The 17,583-nt window shown below is 41.5% G+C and overlaps 1 protein-coding gene and 1 long non-coding RNA gene across 2 annotated transcripts in view; one reads left to right on the plus strand and one right to left on the minus strand.

Annotated features, from left to right (window-relative positions):
• The window catches only part of PGM2L1 (phosphoglucomutase 2 like 1), an 89,689-nt gene extending 85,732 nt beyond the window's left edge, over window positions 1-3,957 (minus strand). The window contains exon 1 of the mRNA XM_069070838.1: window positions 3,720-3,957. Within this exon, the coding sequence (XP_068926939.1) occupies window positions 3,720-3,830 (111 nt within the window). The 5' untranslated portion in view covers window positions 3,831-3,957. The remainder of the gene's footprint in view (window positions 1-3,719) is intronic.
• On the plus strand, window positions 3,014-13,594 carry LOC138148261 (uncharacterized). The gene is made up of 3 exons (XR_011164996.1): window positions 3,014-3,106; window positions 5,394-5,541; window positions 13,271-13,594. It is a non-coding gene; the product is annotated as an uncharacterized lncRNA (long non-coding RNA).
• Window positions 13,595-17,583: the final 3,989 nt, after the last annotated feature.

Genomic DNA, 17,583 nt, shown 5'->3' on the forward strand with positions numbered 1-17,583 from the left:
AAGGAAGGAAGGAAGGAAGGAAGGAAGGAAGGAAGGAAGGAAGGAAGGAAGAAAACACCAAGTGGGGTCAAGAAGAGTCAGACATGACTGAAATGACTCAACAACAACAAAGCTTTAATTTCTTCTATAACTAGATGATATCTAAAGGCTCTTTCAGGGTAAAAAAGAAAAACTTCTTAAAGACCAGTTATTGGTGAACTTTTTATGTGTATACCACTTGTCTCCACAATTAAATATTAAATTTCTAGAAGATAGATGCTTATAAATCTTTGTATTTCTTACACAGCCCAGCACGGTACACTGCATACAGTATGTATTCAATATCTACTTAATTACACATTTCACATTCAGTTTTTTGGTGTGTCTTTTTTTTTTTCATTTGTTTGTTTTTGAGGGCGAAGAAGGGCGGTTGGGGTTAAGTGACTTGCCAAGGTCACACAGCTAGTAAGTGTGTCAAGTGTCTGAGGTCATATTTGAACTCAGGTCCTCCTGACTCCAGGGCTTGTGCTTTATTCATTGCGCCACCTAGCTGCCCCTCACATTCAGTTTTTTAAAAGAGTGATACAGTAGGTTCCCACAGCAAGGAAATACTATTTTCAATCAAGTTTCTATTTAGCTTTCCATGGACAAGGCTAATTGTTTGGTAAAGCCTTCTTCCTTAGTTATATTCATGATTAAATTAATCTGTGTTTGAATTCCATACCCCAAAGCTACAAGCTCATTTTCCCTAAGATTACAACTCTAACTAATCATTAGTCTTTTCTTACAACTGAGCAATTAATTGGCCAAGAAGATAGGCAAAAAAGAACCAACCCAAGAACTGGTCATTGTTTTTCCTTACATTAATATTTAAATGGTTTGCACTGTATCATCTTAGATCAGTTACATGATCCTTTCCTCTCATTTAGATTGTAAATGCTTTAAGGATAATATTTTTTTATTTCATTTGTAGCCTGCCATAGTACCTAGTACTATAAGCATTTAATAAATACTGGTGAAAATGACATTTAAGTCACTAAACCAAGGGTCCTTGGAAGTCGGGAAGGAGCAATAGGAGATATGTGGGAATCGAAAGAGGCATTAGGAGCACATAAAAGAGAGGTAGGCGAAAATGGGGGTTATCTGCGAGTCAGGAGGGGGACAACAGGAAGTACCTGGGAGAGAGGAGGAAGGTGGCAATGGAGAATACTCAGGAGAAAGGAGGGAATAATGAAGGTACCTGAAAGTCGAGAAAGGAGCAATAGAAGGTACATGGGAAGGGGGGGGGGGCACAATGAGATAATTATTATAGTAATAATAATAACAGCTAACACTCATGAAGCAATTTTAAGATTTGCAAAGCGCTTTACATATTATCATTTCATTTTATCCTCTCAGCAATCCTGTGAGGTAGATGTTATTATTATCCCAATTTTACAGATGGGGAAGTTGAGGATTAGACAGGTTAAGTAACTTGTACAAAGTTGGTAAATGTTTGAGGCAAGATTTAAATTCATTGCCTAGCATGCAGTAGGTGCTTAATAAATCCTTGTTGACTTAAAGATTTCCTGACTTGGAGTCAGGCACTCTATCCACTTCACTCCACCTAGCTGCCTTGAAACAAGCAAGTCTTTATAACAATTACTCCATTCCACAAATTTCACACACCTAATTTCACCAAAAATTATCCATAAACCTGATCACATTAGGCAACTGGAAAGAATCAGATTTATTAGCTCTGATTCAGGACAACTGAAGATGCTTAAGAAGACAGGAATACAATTTCCCAGATGCATCTGACCCTGTAATAGTATACACAAAGCAGACACACTTTCCCATTTTCTTCATTTATCAAAGCACTAGGTACTAGGTGTTAACAATGCCAAGTAATTTGAACTAATACTTTAAAAAACCTTTTTAGTCATCTCACATAAGTGATTACTAGAATATTAATTTTTCTCTTCTTAGTCTTAGTTCATTGTTCACTGATTCTGTACATCCTGCTTCAGGGATTTCACCAGTCTCTTTCCATCTCAATTCAACTGAGAAACACTGACCACATGTGAAATACCTACAAATTAACATGATGGCTTTCTCAGAGTGGATCCCATATACTCCTGTTGATTCTAGTCCCTTCAAAGCAAAGGAGGGATATTTATAATAAGAAGCTTCACCACCACCAACCCAAACAGGAATGGTAATATTCTCAGATTAATGGGAATATACTGTCTAATAAATATTTGCCAGTCAGAGAGAGAGGAAGAATGAGGGAAACTCACATCTGAGGCTGGAGGGCAGAGACTAAGAACTACCTGGTCATGAAACATGGTAACACAAGATAAGAGAACTAAGCCAGAATATCAGTTATAATTGTCCTAAAATGTGCCTCTCTTACTGAAGGACCCCCCCCAAAAAACCTCACACAAAAACACTTTAAATATTACTCGGAAAAAGGAAGTGGAAGAAAGAAGTAGAAAAGGCATCACAGAGTGAGGGACACCGTTTAGAATTAATGTTTTGGTAAGGGATGACAGGCACAGGATTTTTTTTTAATCCACCGCACTGCGAAGCAAGAGATTGCAGATGTCCCACTCAGAGGGGCAAAAGGCGTGTCCTCGACGCTCTGCAGGCCTCAGTGCCCTCTGCCCCACCCACACACAAACAACTAGGATAGTGAGGTGGGGGTCTTATCTGAGGAGGAATAAGCCCCAAGAGAACAAGAGGAAGAAGGGAGTATTAAAATGGAATAGGAGGGTATTTTAGACTTGGAAGGGGAGCAAGAAAAGGAAGGTTATTTGGGAGTCGAGAGAAAAGGAGCAACAGGGATCCTTGAGAGTTAGGAGGGGGCACTAAGGGGTACCTGGGAGACTGTAGGAGGGAGTTAATGGGGAATAACTGTAAATATGGAGGGAGACGAAGGGTATTTGTGAGAGGTGGGGGGGGGGGAGCCAAAAGGAGATACACGGGGGATTGGAACGGGAGGAACAGGAGATACCTCAGAGTGAGGAAATAGGGGCGAGAGGTTCTTGGAAGTCAGGGGCAGGAACCAAGGGTCCTTGGAAGTCGGGAAGGAGCAATAGGAGATATGTGGGAATCGAAAGAGGCATTAGGAGCACATAAAAGAGAGGTAGGCGAAAATGGGGGTTATCTGTGAGTCAGGAGGGGGACGATAGGAAGTACCTGGGAGAGAAGAGGAAGGTGGCAATGGAGAATACTCAGGAGAAAGGAGGGAATAATGAAGGTACCTGAAAGTCGAGAAAGGAGCAATAGAAGGTACATGGGAAGGGGGGGGGGGGCACAATGGAAGGCACTTGGGGGTCGGAAAGGAATGCTGGGGGTACCTGAGAGTTGAGAAGGAAGTAAAATGGGAGGAGGGGAGGCGATGGAGAGTACCTGGGGATTGGGAGGGGATGATAAGAGTACCTGAGAGTCGAGAAAGGGGCAGGAGGAGGTATATGGGAAGGAGTGGCACAATGGAGGACACTTGGGGGTCGGAATGGAATGCTGGGGATACCTGAGAGTCAAGAAGCAATAGGAGTTACAAGGGAGGCGGGGGGACGATGGAGGGTACCGGGAGGTCGGGAGGGAATGATGGAGGTACCTGAGAGCCGAGAAAGTGTCGGTAGGAGGTACATGGGAGGAGGGGGCGGTAGAAGGTACACTGGGAGAAGGGAACAACAGAGTATTTGGGTGGGGGGTCGGAGGAGGGAGAAGCAGGGGTGGGGCGCGCCGATACCCACCTTGTCCCAGCGGAGCCACTGGCCCACGGCGGTGTCCAGTTGCGGGTCCCCGGTGAGGTAGGGGGCACAGGGGAGGTTAGAGTTCATGTCCCCCCCGGCGCCGTCCCCCATGGCGGCAATGGCAGAGGCAGAGCGGGCGGCGGCGCGGCTGCTCACCGGGCTGTGGGTGCCCCAGGCTCCCCGCAGGGCATCGGGCAGCGAGCGACTCGGGCACCTGCCGCAGCGGCAGAGCCTGGGGGAGTGCCGCGGCGACGCGGGCCGCTCGTCAGCTTCTCTTCCTCCCTCTCTCTGCCTCCTGGACAGACTGACTGACAAACTGGCGGGCGGGGGCGGTGGCCGCGGCGTGAGCCGGGAACAACAGCGGGCCTCGGCTGTCTGGGTCCTACCCGCCGCACGCGCAGCCCAGGCCCCGCCCACCTGCGCGCCCCACCTCCGGCCCCGCCCCGCCCCCTCGCGCGGACGCGCTCCCGCGGTCCCGGCACTTCTGCAGCGAATCGTGTCCTCGATTCCCTTCACCGTGCTCAGGGAGCAGAGAGGGGTCGTTAAGGAGAGGGCTCCTGCTGTGCCCACGCTTCGAACCGTCCTGTTTCTCTCCGCTTCCGTTAGCCCCAGAAGGAGACTGCTCCACGGTCCTAGGGCATCCGTCGAGCTCCGACTTTGGGGCACGAGCCTGGGGAGGAGCTGAGGGTAGGGAGAGGTGTCCCAAAGTCTCCTGGGAAATGTCGTTCTCTTTCTTCCCTGCCCTTCGTGGAAGCTGCTCCGTGCAGGGCCAAAGGGACTACAATTCCCAGCAGCCTCTGCTTCTCCTTCTGGGCTCGAATTCTGAGAGTCCGGTGCAGTTGCAGTGTGGTGAAAGAGGGTTCTCTCCCAGGACACGCCTGGTGCGAAGTAGATGAAGCAGGCTAGATAGACCCCAGGCGGCCACCTCCCTTCGGCCCTTACCTCCGCTTCTTTTCAATGCAATTCAATAAATGTTTCATAAGTGCCTGTTTGGGGGGGGGGGGGGGGGGGGCGGGGCAGTGACTCTGCTAGGTACTGGAGATGCAAAAAAACCACCAACAACAAAAAATCCGAACAAGTACCTGCCCTCAAAGAGCTTACATTCCAATGCAGGAATATAACATGTAAATATGCACCGAGAGTGAAGGGCTTTTATTTTTTTGGGAGGGGGGAAGATTGGAGAGGGGGAATTAGGACCTTTATGTTCACTGGAGGGAGCTCCCCCATAAAGAAAGTTCGTCCTCCAGCAAAGATCGACAACTGTTCTTCGTCTTAGTTGCTTGGGCCCTGAGAGGAAGGTTAAATGACTTGCCCAAGATCAGGAGACCAGTATGAAGAAGGAACTTGAACCCAGGTCTTCCATCTTTATATGCACTACCGGACCTAGGGCTTTAACACAAAGCATATACAAAGTAATATTACCAACACCAAGGGTATACACTGTAATACAAAGTAATTTCAAGAAGTATCACAGAACTAACAATGAAGATCAACATAGACTGCTGTACTTAGAAGGAAGCTAGGGAATTCTATGAAGGAGCTGTATAGAAATGTCATTTTGGGGACCCAATAATAGGTAATACGTTGTTCAGTCTTATCTCACTCCCTCCTCATGAACTCATTTGGAGCTTTCTAGTCAAAGATACTAGAATGGTTTGTTTTTTCTTTCTCCAGCTCATTTTACAGATGAGGAAACTGCGGCAAACAGGGTGAAGTGACTTGCCTAGGGTCACACAGCTATGCGTCTGAAGCTGGATTTGAACACCAGTATCCTTGACTCCAGACACAGTGCTCCATCCACTGGCCACCCAGCTGCCCTCAGGTAACACAAATATATGTCATAAAACATATTTTGTTTGTTTTAAATCCAACAACCTGGAGCACTCAGAATTAGCCTCATTCTTGTGGTTCCTCCCATTCGTTCTAATTCTTCTTTACAAGATGACTAATGTGAAAACATGTTTAATGTGAATGTATATTTAGAGCCTATATCAGATTGCATGAGTCTTGGGGTGGGGGAGAAAATTTGGAACTCAAAATTGTAAGGAAGTGAATGTTGAAAACTAAAAATTAATTAATTAGTTTTTTTAAAAAAGAGATAGCCTCAGCCAGGATGGGGGGTGTACACTCTGGATCAATCTTGGACCTGAGTTCATAGCTATAGGTTGTGGAAACTCCTTCCACTAATGCAGAATTTGTCAGTAATTTATAGTCTGAGACTTGCCTAGGGGAAAGAAGAATCAAAGTGACTTGCTCTGTATTCCTCAATTTGTTTGGCAGCATTTAACCCCAAGTGTTCTTGACTAAGGCTCTGTCTACTATTCCACACTGCTTTTCTTCATGCCCTTTTAATTATTATTTTGTACCAAGGGATTTGCTCTTAGTAGCAAATAGGTGGGTTAGTGGATACCATACCAGACTTGGAATCCATTACACTGGAATCTAAATTCTGCCTTCCATCACTTACTAGCAGCATATTCCTGGGCAAGTCCCTTAACCACTCTCAGTATCAATTTCCTCATCTGTAGAATGGGGAAAATAATATCACTTACCTGACAGGGTTGTTATGAAGATCAAATAAAATAATGTACGTAAAGTGTCTTATAAACTTTAAAGCACAATAGAAATGGTAGCTATTGTTTTTATTATTATTTACAAATGACATGATACAAGCATCAAGGCAGAGCAGAGAGAAAGTCCTCGGTGAAATCTGTAATTATTTGATCACAGAAAGCCAGAATTGTAGAAACCTTGAAACAGAGCATTGGAGCTGGAAGGGACCATATGATAGCATATAATCCAACCCTATCACTTTACAGAAGGGGAAAACTGAGATCCAGAGGGGAAAAGGGATTTCCAAGATCAGACAATCAGTAAATAGCTCAACCTAGACTGAAACTGAGGTAATTTAACCCTAAATCTAGTGCCCTTCCAACTAGACCACAGTGCCCTTATAATGGAAAGACAAAGCATAGAAGAAACAAATATTACTCACACTAACTAGACAGTTGGACAGAGAATCTATTGAATTTTCCCATGCACTTATTCATTCATCAAACATTTTTTTTTTTAAGCAATTGGGGTTAAGTAACTTGCTCAAGGTTACACGGCCAGTTATTTCTGGGTGTGGTGCTGAGTATCTGAGCCCAGATTTGATCCAGGTCATCCCGACACTGGAGCCGGTGCTCTTACTCGCTGAGCCACCTGACCGCCCCTAAGCAATTGGGGTTAAGTAACTTGCTCAAGGTTACACGGCCAGGTGTTTCTGGGTGGGTGCTAAGTGTCTGAGCCCGGGATTCGATCTCCAGGTCTTCTAAACACTGAAGCCCGTGCTCTTACTCGCTGAGCCACCTGACCGCCCCTCATCAAACATTTCTTAAGAACCTGTCTGTAGTGTGTACAAAACACTATGTTAGGAACAAGAGAAAATTCAGTTGATATGGCTCGTTTCCTACCCTCATGAGAGGTTAGAGAACTGGCTTTGAAACCAGAAGGACCTAGGATTAAGACCTGCCTCTAACATAAATCAACTATGTGACCTTGGGCAAGTCATTCAACCCCTCAGTACTCTAGGCTAGTGCTCTTAAACTGTGGGTCAAGACCCCATTTGGCAAAATTCTGAATGTGCAATGACCAAAAATTAATTAAAAATCAAATGTACAATGAATTCAAGGGGCGGCCAGGTGCAGTGAGTAAGAGCATCAGCCCCAGCGTCAGGAGACCTGGGATTGGTTCCAGCTTCAGATACTCGGCTCCCATACACACACACAAAAATAACTGGCCTTGTAACCTTGAGCAAGTTACTTAACCCCGATTGCTTAAAAAAAAAATCAGATGTACAATGAATTCAAGGCGTTTCTGGCAGTGCTTGCCCATTTAGCATTGGGCGACTTCACTGCAACCTTGGTTCTAAAAACAAAGCATGTGCACTTTTCATTGTGTATGTCCTCAGGCCATGCAGCGCCAATGCACACTTGGAAGAGGTCATGGGGGGGAGGGGAAGGAAGAAGCCCTGCTCTAAGGAAATCTCTAAGATGACATGTTGTAGAGAAGGTGCCACCTGCTTTGGTACAGGAAGTCTCCTCACCTGATGAATACCAATACCAGTGAAATCATTGGTCCAATCTGTAGCCCTTTCCTATCTCTCATGGAATTTATAGGCCAGGAGGAGGCAAAGACATAAACAGAGACAACCATAATATATAATATGACATGATAAGTGCCTATATGTTAAGTGCATTAGAGAAGGGCAAAGAAATTGCTCAGTGGGATTAGAAGAGGAAAGGAAATTACTAAAATGGAAATTAGGGAAGACTTCCTCACAGATGGGGCATTTGAATTGGGCTTTAAAGAATACACAGGAATGAAATAGGCAGAGAAAAGGGAGGAAAGACATCCCAGGCCTAGGAAGTAGTAAAAATTTAAGTAGAGAAACAGAATTCTTTGCATATTATAGGGACAGAAAGTGGTCCAGATGGGTTAGATGCAGTGATGTCAAACTCAAATACAAATACAAACCATACATGTGGTCGCATATTGACTTAGGAAATCACATAATAACATTATCTATGTTTTATTGTATTTTTATGTATTTTATTAACTATATACCAATTACATTTTAATCTAGTTTGGGGCCACACATAGAACTATTGCCAGCCACATGCTACCCATGGGCTACATATTTGATGTCTCTGACCAGAATATATAATTTGTAAAGATGAGCAATAATATAGAAAACTAGAGACCTGGTGCACTAGCTAATGGAAGGTTTCGAATACAACACAGAAGAATCTGAATTTTAGTTGGTGTGGTGCCAATGCAATATTTACAGCGCCCATGATCAAGATAAAGATCGTGACTATAAGTATCACATGACATTCAATCACAAAATATATCAGATTCTTCAGATAGAGGATAGAACTGAAGGATTTATTTAGAACCCAGAAAACCAAATCCCAAAACCAGTAAGCCAATTCCATTATAGTACCAAAGATATTCAGAAGCCATAATAACACTGAGAACCACAGCATCCTTCAGCCTTCCCACAAACCAATACGAGATCAATATTTACTCACAAACCTCTCTATCTCCTTGCCTGAGTTCCTCTCTCCCCCAATGTCTGGCTAGCTCTGACCTGCTTCCTGTGGGCTCTGCTTCCCTTCAGCAAAAACTCCTCCCACCACAGGCTCCATGTGATTACATTCAGCCTATTAGGGGGCAGAATTTACTTTCAAAGCAGGGGAGGTCTTCAAACTCCCCCCTAGGTCTATTAAGGGGCAGGAAAGATCTTCAAATTCCCATTCCCATTATAGTTGGTCAACTGTAGAGAGCTACTGAAGATTTCTAAGCAAAGGAAGGACATGAAAAGATCTATGCACAAGAAAGATTACTTTGGGGTATGAAAGATGGATTGGAGGGGAAAGAGAATAGCAGTAGGGAACCCTGTTAAGAGGCACTATTACATATATCTTTGACTAGCACCACAGACAATTGACTAGATTGAGTTGAGTAAAAGGAAGAAATCAAGCTGTAGTGCATTTTGGAAAATGATAGGCTTGGGATTTTGGGGTTTTTTTTTAAGCAAATCTAAGTTACTCACTGCTGCAAAAGCCCATCTTAACACTAATATTCTGTGATGTCTAGTGATACTAGATAACCACATAATATCAGAAGAATCCAATGCCTAATGGCAGTGGGCAGTGGGATATTACTAGGGATGGCTTTCTTCAAGAAGTGGTACCGCATCGAAAAGATGTGTGATTGGAAAAGGATCATGACACAAGCTATCCAGTCCAATGCCCCTTTCAATTTATAAAGGAGAAAAGGAGACCTAGTGAATTTAAATAACTTACTGAAGGTCTCCCTGACTTTGCTAGATACAAATCCAGGTCCTCTGACTCCAAATCCATTAATCTTCCCACCATGCCATGCTGCTGTAGGTGCATTGAGAAGGAAAGACAACAAATCAACTAAATATCACATTGGTACCTCTCAAGTTATTGAAAGAACCAAAACAAGTTTATCAGAGTATTGGGTGGATTCCCTGGGGAAGATCTGTAGAAAGATATAATAAGGAATAATGGTGAAAAGGTATACAATTCTTTTTTTGCTTTTTTTTTTTGAAGGGCAATTGGGGTTACTGACTTGCCCAAAGTTACACAGCTAGTAAGTGTGTCAAATGTCTGAGGCCAGATTTGAACTCAGGTCCTCCTGACTCTAAGGCCGGTGTTCTATTCACTGCACCACCTACCCACCCCCCGGGAATACAATTCTAACACGTGAAATGTCTATCCACACATAGATGGTCACACAGGCATCTAAGTACCCAAATATTTTTACTTACATATATGATATCCCTACTAGATTTTAAGTTCCATGAGAACAGGAATATTACCTTTAATCTTTGTTGCATATCTTTCAGCACAGGGTAGAGTGCAGCACTCTTTCATAGTAGGTACTTAATGCTTGTTTAATTAAAATAGAATAGAATTGATAGATATGGAGTAGAAGTCTTCTCTTTTGAGTTAGTCCTTAAGAAAGGCTTTGTGAATTTGGCTATATTGTTTCCAACCCTATCTAAATTAGCATTTTGTTCTGAGTGACCATAATAGTGGTTCTTCCTGTGGGGAACCTTAATAAATGGTTTTAGAAGGCTTTGAGGTTCATAGATGAAAGGTACTTTATAAGTGCCAAGTATTATTATATTTCTCTTTAAAGTGTGATTTACCATAATAACATCCAAATTGCTATCATATGGAAAGGCACATGTGGCTAGTACCTGAGAAATACAAAATGCAATCTTGGAAATCAATGCCTTTTACTTAAATGCAGAATTTCAGAATAAAAAGGAACCTTGCAGGTTATATAGTTCAAGCTCCCAAACCTGATCCAGAAATATCTTTTACTACGTCTTTAACAAATGGTCACTCCAGTGACAGAGAATTTGATACTTCCTGAGGCAGTCCATTCCATTGTTGGATTCCTCTAATCACAAGAAAATGTTTTCTTATACAGAACCAAAAATCTGCCTCATTTTGTTTTTATTAGTAATTGGAATTCACAAAGCATTTTAAGGTTAGCAGAGTTCAAACCTCATGTGATCATTATAATAACCCTGTGAGGGGAGTACTGTATTATAACCATATTGTGGATAAGGAAATTGAGACACAGAGAGTGTCACAGGTGGGGTTTTCAAGTCCGGTTTCTCCTGACTTGAAATCCAGTATTTTTTCCACTTCCCCATTTCCCCCTCATTATCTAATAAACATATTTTAAAATAAGGGTCCTTCTCTTACCTAAAAGAGTTTAGGAAAACAAATCATTATTACAAAAGGTCTGGAAAACTAATCCATCTCCTAGAAAAAGGCAACCTTGTATAGTAGAAAGAGCACTGGACTTTGAATCAGAAGACCTGGGATGGAGTCACTGTTTGAGTAGCTTTTACAAGCTCTGTGGCCTTACTCTAAGTCCCTTCACCTCTCTGAGCCACAGTTTAAACTATTCCCAGAGAGGAGGATGAATTCTACAGACACTCTCTAAAATACCTTCCAGTTCCTGCCTGCCATCTTGTGCTGTCTCTTCTGGACCAGGGTCCATGCCTTGGGGGACTTACTCCTTTCAGCTCTGAAACTCCGGCCCAAGGGCCTTAAGCCAACATTTGGAGGTGGGACCCTATGAAGCAGGCCTGTTTGTGGAATAGGGAAAAGCCAACCTTGATTTATCCCTTACGAAAGAGAACAGCCTTTACTCTCTTATCAACAAGATCTCAAAGCATGCTAAGTAACAAGACTGCCCAGGAGCAGTGAACTATTGTTTAAGAACTGGAATGCAGCCAAAAGAACCCAGGCCAAGTACAAACTGTCTAAAGATATCCGGAAGATGGAATGTTGTTAGGGTTCTTGCCGATATCGGGGAAGCTTGAATTTCTCCTGGAATTTTCTGAAAGATTTTTTTTTAAATCTGTAGTTTTATAGTGGATTCTAGCACCAGGAAATATTTGCATATTATCATCATATTCAATTCAATTTACATTTATTAAGTTCCTACAATAAAGACCCTGTCCTTGGCATTAGAGATATAAAGATTTAGTTTAATAAACATTTACTAAGAGTCTGTTATGTATATAGCACTGGGTTACAAAGATAAAATGATATCGTCTACACTCTCATAAAATTTTTAAATTTACAGACTGGGATGGGGGGTGAAATCAAGCATTTAGGCATATATATATTGCTGATATATTCATGTAGACATATGGATAGATAGAAAACATTTCTGCAGATATTTTATATGGTCAGATATATTAAACACTAGATAATTTGAAAAAGGAGATCAAGAAAGATTTAGCTGAGTTGAGCCTTGAAGGAAAGTTAAGGATTCTAGGAGGAGTAGATAAAGAGGGAGTGCATGCCAGGCAGAGGAAACATCCTGGACAAAATCAGAAGAACTGTAGAACTAAGTAGGTCTGTTTGGCCAGAACATATAAGATAGATCCTGCTCTTGAGGAGCTGACAATCTAATTCTGTGTTTACGAAAAAAAAATTGTGTTCAGGGGAGTATAAAAACAAAGGAATCCAGGAAAAATACTATAAGACATTAGAGAACGGAGAGATCACTTTCAGCTGGGAGAATCAGAGTGCATCATATCACCTAAATTGCTCCTTCAAGGAAGAGAAAGGAATCAATAGACAGAAAAGGAAGGTGTGGATTTGAATCCCATTCTGTTACATACTAGCTGTAAGAATTTGAGAAAGTCTCTTAAACTTTCTTGGCTTCAGTTTATTGCTTTGTAAAACAAGGAGCTCAGACTAGGTGATTTTTAAGGTTCCTTACAACTTTATACAATTAAAGCATTTACACAGAACTTTAAGGGTTTGCAAAACACTTTATAAATATTATCTTATTTGATCCTCATAAAAACCTTGGGAAATCAGTGCTATTACTATTTCCATTTTATAGATTAGAAAACTGAGGCTGGTGGAGGTTCAATGACTTGCCCAGTGAGACACAACTGGCAAATGTCTGAGGAAGGATTTGAATTTGGGTAGAGCATGCCATCCAATGTGCCACTTAGCTGCCTATAATTCTATGATCCCATGATTCAAGGAGGATGGGGCAGAGTTGGGACACAAAAAGAAAGGCATTCATACTGGGCATATATGCCAGAAGGACAATGACAGAAGCAGGAGAGAACAGGATAAGAATATGGTATAGAAAATATAGAATGCAAGAAAAGACATTTACATTAGAGTGATAAAACTGGTGTGGGAGGTCAGAGATAGCTTGTAGAAAACCTTGACTGCCAAGAACAGGAATCTACACTTTATTATTTGGTCAGTGAGATCCACTGAAGGTTTTTGAGTAGGGGAGTGACACAAACAAAGTGATGGTGCATCAGAAAAAATACATGTTATCTTGTGAAGTTAAAAGGGTTGCTGAGGGAAAAGAGTAGAGGCCATATTGATAATTCTAAGAAGAGAATGAAACTGTTAAGAGAGAGTGAAAAAAAAAAAGAACTCTAGTTATTTGGTTAATTTCTGTCTTTATCTTAGCTACTCTGAGCAAGAAAATGATCTGAGACAATTCCAAAGGACCCATGATGAAAGATACTATTCATCTCCAGAGGAGAACTAATGAACTCTGAATACAGATTGCAGCATTTTTCACTTTATTTTTTTGTTTGTTTTTTATTGTTCTCTTTTGTAACATGGCTAATATGAAAATATGTTTTGCATGACTTCACATGTATAATTGATATATTGCTTGCCTTCTCATGGATAGGAGAAGGGAGAGAGGGAGAGATTGAATTTAGTACTCAAAATTTTAAAAAGTTGATTTTAAAATATTTGAATGTAATTGGGAAATAATGAAATAAAAATTTATCAACATTTTAAAAAATTGTCTGTCTTTAGTAAGGTTAAAGTTACTTAGTGTCAGGTGACTGGTTGCTAGAAGAAAAAAAAGAAAAAAAATAGTTTGGAATCATTGGGTAAGCCCTGCCTGAGAAAATTCAAAGAAGGAAATGAGATTTCACCTCAGGCAAAAACATGTTACTTTAATTACAGATATTTTCTATTTTAAGAAAACCACAGCTAGATCAGGAAGGAGTGCCTGGGGGTTTACCCCATCTCTCTAAACTAGGGACAGTGAGAGCAGCATTTTCAGGTCTTCAGCAGCAAAGAAACAACCAATCTCACTGCCTAACCAGCAAGAATACTTAGTTAAAATAAGGAGTGACAATGTATAAGATGACCCTGGGCTAATCACTTAACCCTGTTTGCCTCAGTTTCCTCATCTGTAAAATGAGCTAGAGAAGGAAATGGCAAACCACTCTAGTATCTTTGCCAAGAAAAGCCCAAATGAGATCATGAAGCATCAGACACAGTTGAGTCAGACTGAACAACAATATGTAAGGTGACTTCCTCCAAACCAGCAACCACCAACTGGGGGAGTTTCTACCCAAAAGTGGCCTCCAGCCCATAGGTGTTTGCTGGCCTCCATAGTTCTTGTCCCCCAATTACTCCCAACTGACACAAGAGTCCTTTAACTTATATTTGTGTTGGCCACAAAGGTTGACAGTTATAGCTCTAATGCCAGCTATGGAAATCCAGATTTGCAAAACAAAGAAAAAGCATGCTTGATTCAAAAAGACTTGAACACAAAGGATTTGTATATAACCTTTTGGGGATCACATCTGTTATGGAAAGTGAGGGGAAAATTGCAATTTTCCTGTTATGATAGCATTTTAAGGCTTACAAGGGGCTTTCCTCACCACAGGTGTGTTACTTAGCAGCTATAAGGATTATTGGATGGATAGCCAAACAGCTGCAGGAAGTGAAGGAACTAGTCCAAAGTAGCCTAGCTTTTTAAGTGTCAGAGCTGAGATTTGAAGCCAGTTCTCCTACCTTTAGGTTTAATGCTCTTTCCATTACCGCCCTGATGCATTATGGAGTCACTTCCAACTTTTGAAGCCTCGAGTCATTTTAAAAAATGCATGAAAAGAAAACATCAAAAGAAAATGGGAATAATTTGAATTTCTTATTTAACAAATGCTTTATAGGGTTTTTTTTAATATTGAAGGAAAAATATGTTTTCAACTAGTATAACAGTTCATATTAAGCCTCATAAATGCTTGTTGATTTACTGATTGATGAGACCAAATGTTCCTGTGACATAGCTAAACAGTTTGATTCACTATTGTTAAAACTGAGAAGAACACTGGATTTGGAGTTGGAAGGTTTGAGTTTTGTCCCTGGCTCTCCTACTTACTTCTTGTGGGTCCTGCCCTTTGGAACCTTCACTCCCAGTTTCCTATTTTGTAAAATGGTAGTGTCAAACTCAATGATCTCTAAAATTCCTACCAGCTCTAACATTCTTCAGCTCAGGGCCCAGGGAAAATAGTTTTCCTGTGGAAGCCAGTGTGGAATAGTGGAAAGAATTTGGCATTTGGAACCAGATGGCCTGCATTTGAATCCTAGCTCTGCCACTTCCCTACCCAAGTCATTTAATCTCCCCCTCTCTGGGACTCAGTTTCCTAATCTGTCAAATGAGGGGCTTGGACTAGGTGATCTATAAAGTCCCTTCAAACTATAGATGTATGGTCTTAGTGTATGTATTATCCCTATTTTACCTATGAAGACACTTCTAGCTTTAAATCTATGAACCTATGAGCCCCTATCCAGTGCCTAGCACAATGTCTGGATCTTAGTAGGTACTTAATAAGTATTTAGTTACTATTGACTACTCCACCCTTATAACTGTCTATGGATGTAATTTGTTCATAGCTATGACAAAGCTTTTCAAGATGGAACCTACTTATCCCAGCCTCTTTTTCTATGACTCAGCACCCTCTGGTCAGCTTCCAAAAGAATGAAATTAACTTTTAATATGGCCAGCTACAGTTTTAATACTTGCAGTTTCCTCTTTTCTTCCCACTCCTGCCCCACCCAAATGGCTGCCTTTTCTGTTAGTAAGCCCTTGTCTTAATGAGATAGAGAAGGCTTCTATTGGACTATAAACTGCCAAAAAGCAGGGACTGTCATATCTAAATGATATATAGCCCCCAGATTTGAGCACACTGTTCCCGCATCAGACACCAAAAAAAAAAAAATTGTTGAATTTGAAGTTCAAATTTTATCCTCCCTATTCTCTTCCTTCCCCTTGATCAGGAACTCAGTTCGGGTAGGAAGGGTGAAGTCCTGGCCTTTGAGGTTCCAGTTTTTTTTATTCAATAGCTGAGTAGTCACTTCATGTTTTGAGCTTAGTTTCTACATCTGCAAATTAAGAATAATAATCCTTGTACTCAGCATGACATGGGGGAAAGAGGGCCACCCTTAAAGTCAGGACTGAGTTTAAGCTCTCCTCTGATGCATGCTGGCTCTTTGACTATGGGGAAGTAAGTCACTTTACTTCTCAGAATCCCAAGCTAACTGTAAGGTACAGCAATGAACTCATAGGTCTGGGCAAAGCAAAGAAGCAAACAAACAAAATTCCCCTTGGACTCTCTTCTCCATAGCATTACTGTGAAGGTCATTGAAATGATATATATGTATGGCAATGATCTGCAACCACCAGGTGCTGACTAAGGTGAGACAACCACTATGCCCAAGTGCAAATAGGCGCTTCAGGGCTTCTAGCTGGAAGGCTTTAAGGAAAGACAATGGAGAAAAATAAAAGATGATAAATAAAGGCATAGCAGTAAGAACATTGGATCTTTGGTCAAAAGACCTGGATTTGAATCCCAGTTCTGCTACTGCTAGCTGTGTATAACCTTGAGCAGCTGGTTCATGCTCCCTCAGCATTGAGTTCCTCATCTCTAAAATAGGAGTGATAGCTGTTATGCAACCTATCACACACGGTTATTCTAAGGAAAGTATAATTCTTAATTGCATTCATTCTAGCATTCCAATCTGTAACAACAACAACAGCAACAAAAATACCTTAGTGACCTTTGCTAGCCTGCCATGGCTTTTTAGTAACCCATTTCAAAATACCTCGAAAATGACCTTCTTGCTGCTAGGTATACATAACACTACATCTCCCTCCACTAACACAGATTGTAGCCCCTTGTTCCTTAATAGATGGTACTTATGAATGATTGAAGCCAATTTATTGCTGAAGGGCCATTCTGCTAGAGATGAGCCCTTCTCCACTTTGATTGGGTGATCCTTAGATAATAGACACATCGTCAGTTGATGAGACTTTCTTTATAAGGCTTGGTAGGAATTTGGCATGGTCATTAAAAATCTAGGATCATCTCCCTGCTGTAAAAGTACCAGACACTGAAGATGCAGAGAAAGGAGGAAGAGCTGTTGGGCCAGAGGTTGTAGGGATACAAGGCTTCCAGGATTTCCTATGCAAAAGCACCAGGAAAAAGCCTTAGGTCTGATATTGTTCTCGGTGGTTAGAAACCAGCTGGGTGTGCTAAATAGAGGAAGGCTTGTGGCCTAAGATCTAGAGTTTAATATTAGAGAGACAGAAATGGTATATGGACAGAGGGAACAGGAGTATGAGTGAGACTCAGTATGAGTCAATATCTCTTCCACAACAGTATAGTGAAAATGCAATGATAAAGGCAACCCAGAGAAAGTCAATAGGTGAAACTCTCTGAGTTTCTGTTGCGTCATGGGCAAATGGATTGATGGTGATTGCTGGCTGAACAGTGAGACCTGATCTGAGAAAAAAGGCATCCTGGAATAAAGCAGTGGCCTGGTGTATCAGCAATGCCATATTCACAATGCCTATGGAGATTACAAATATGCTGATATAATTATCCATCACAAAACACATCATGCTTGCCATATGGGGGAATAAGCTGGAAAATTTATTAAGATACCAAAAGACTGAGTCCCAAAACCAGAAAGTG

Source organism: Petaurus breviceps, unplaced genomic scaffold (assembly GCF_028583685.1).
Source record: "Petaurus breviceps papuanus isolate PSGF00001 unplaced genomic scaffold, PetGlider_PUasm1.0 90823, whole genome shotgun sequence".
NCBI classification, from domain to species: domain Eukaryota; kingdom Metazoa; phylum Chordata; class Mammalia; order Diprotodontia; family Petauridae; genus Petaurus; species Petaurus breviceps.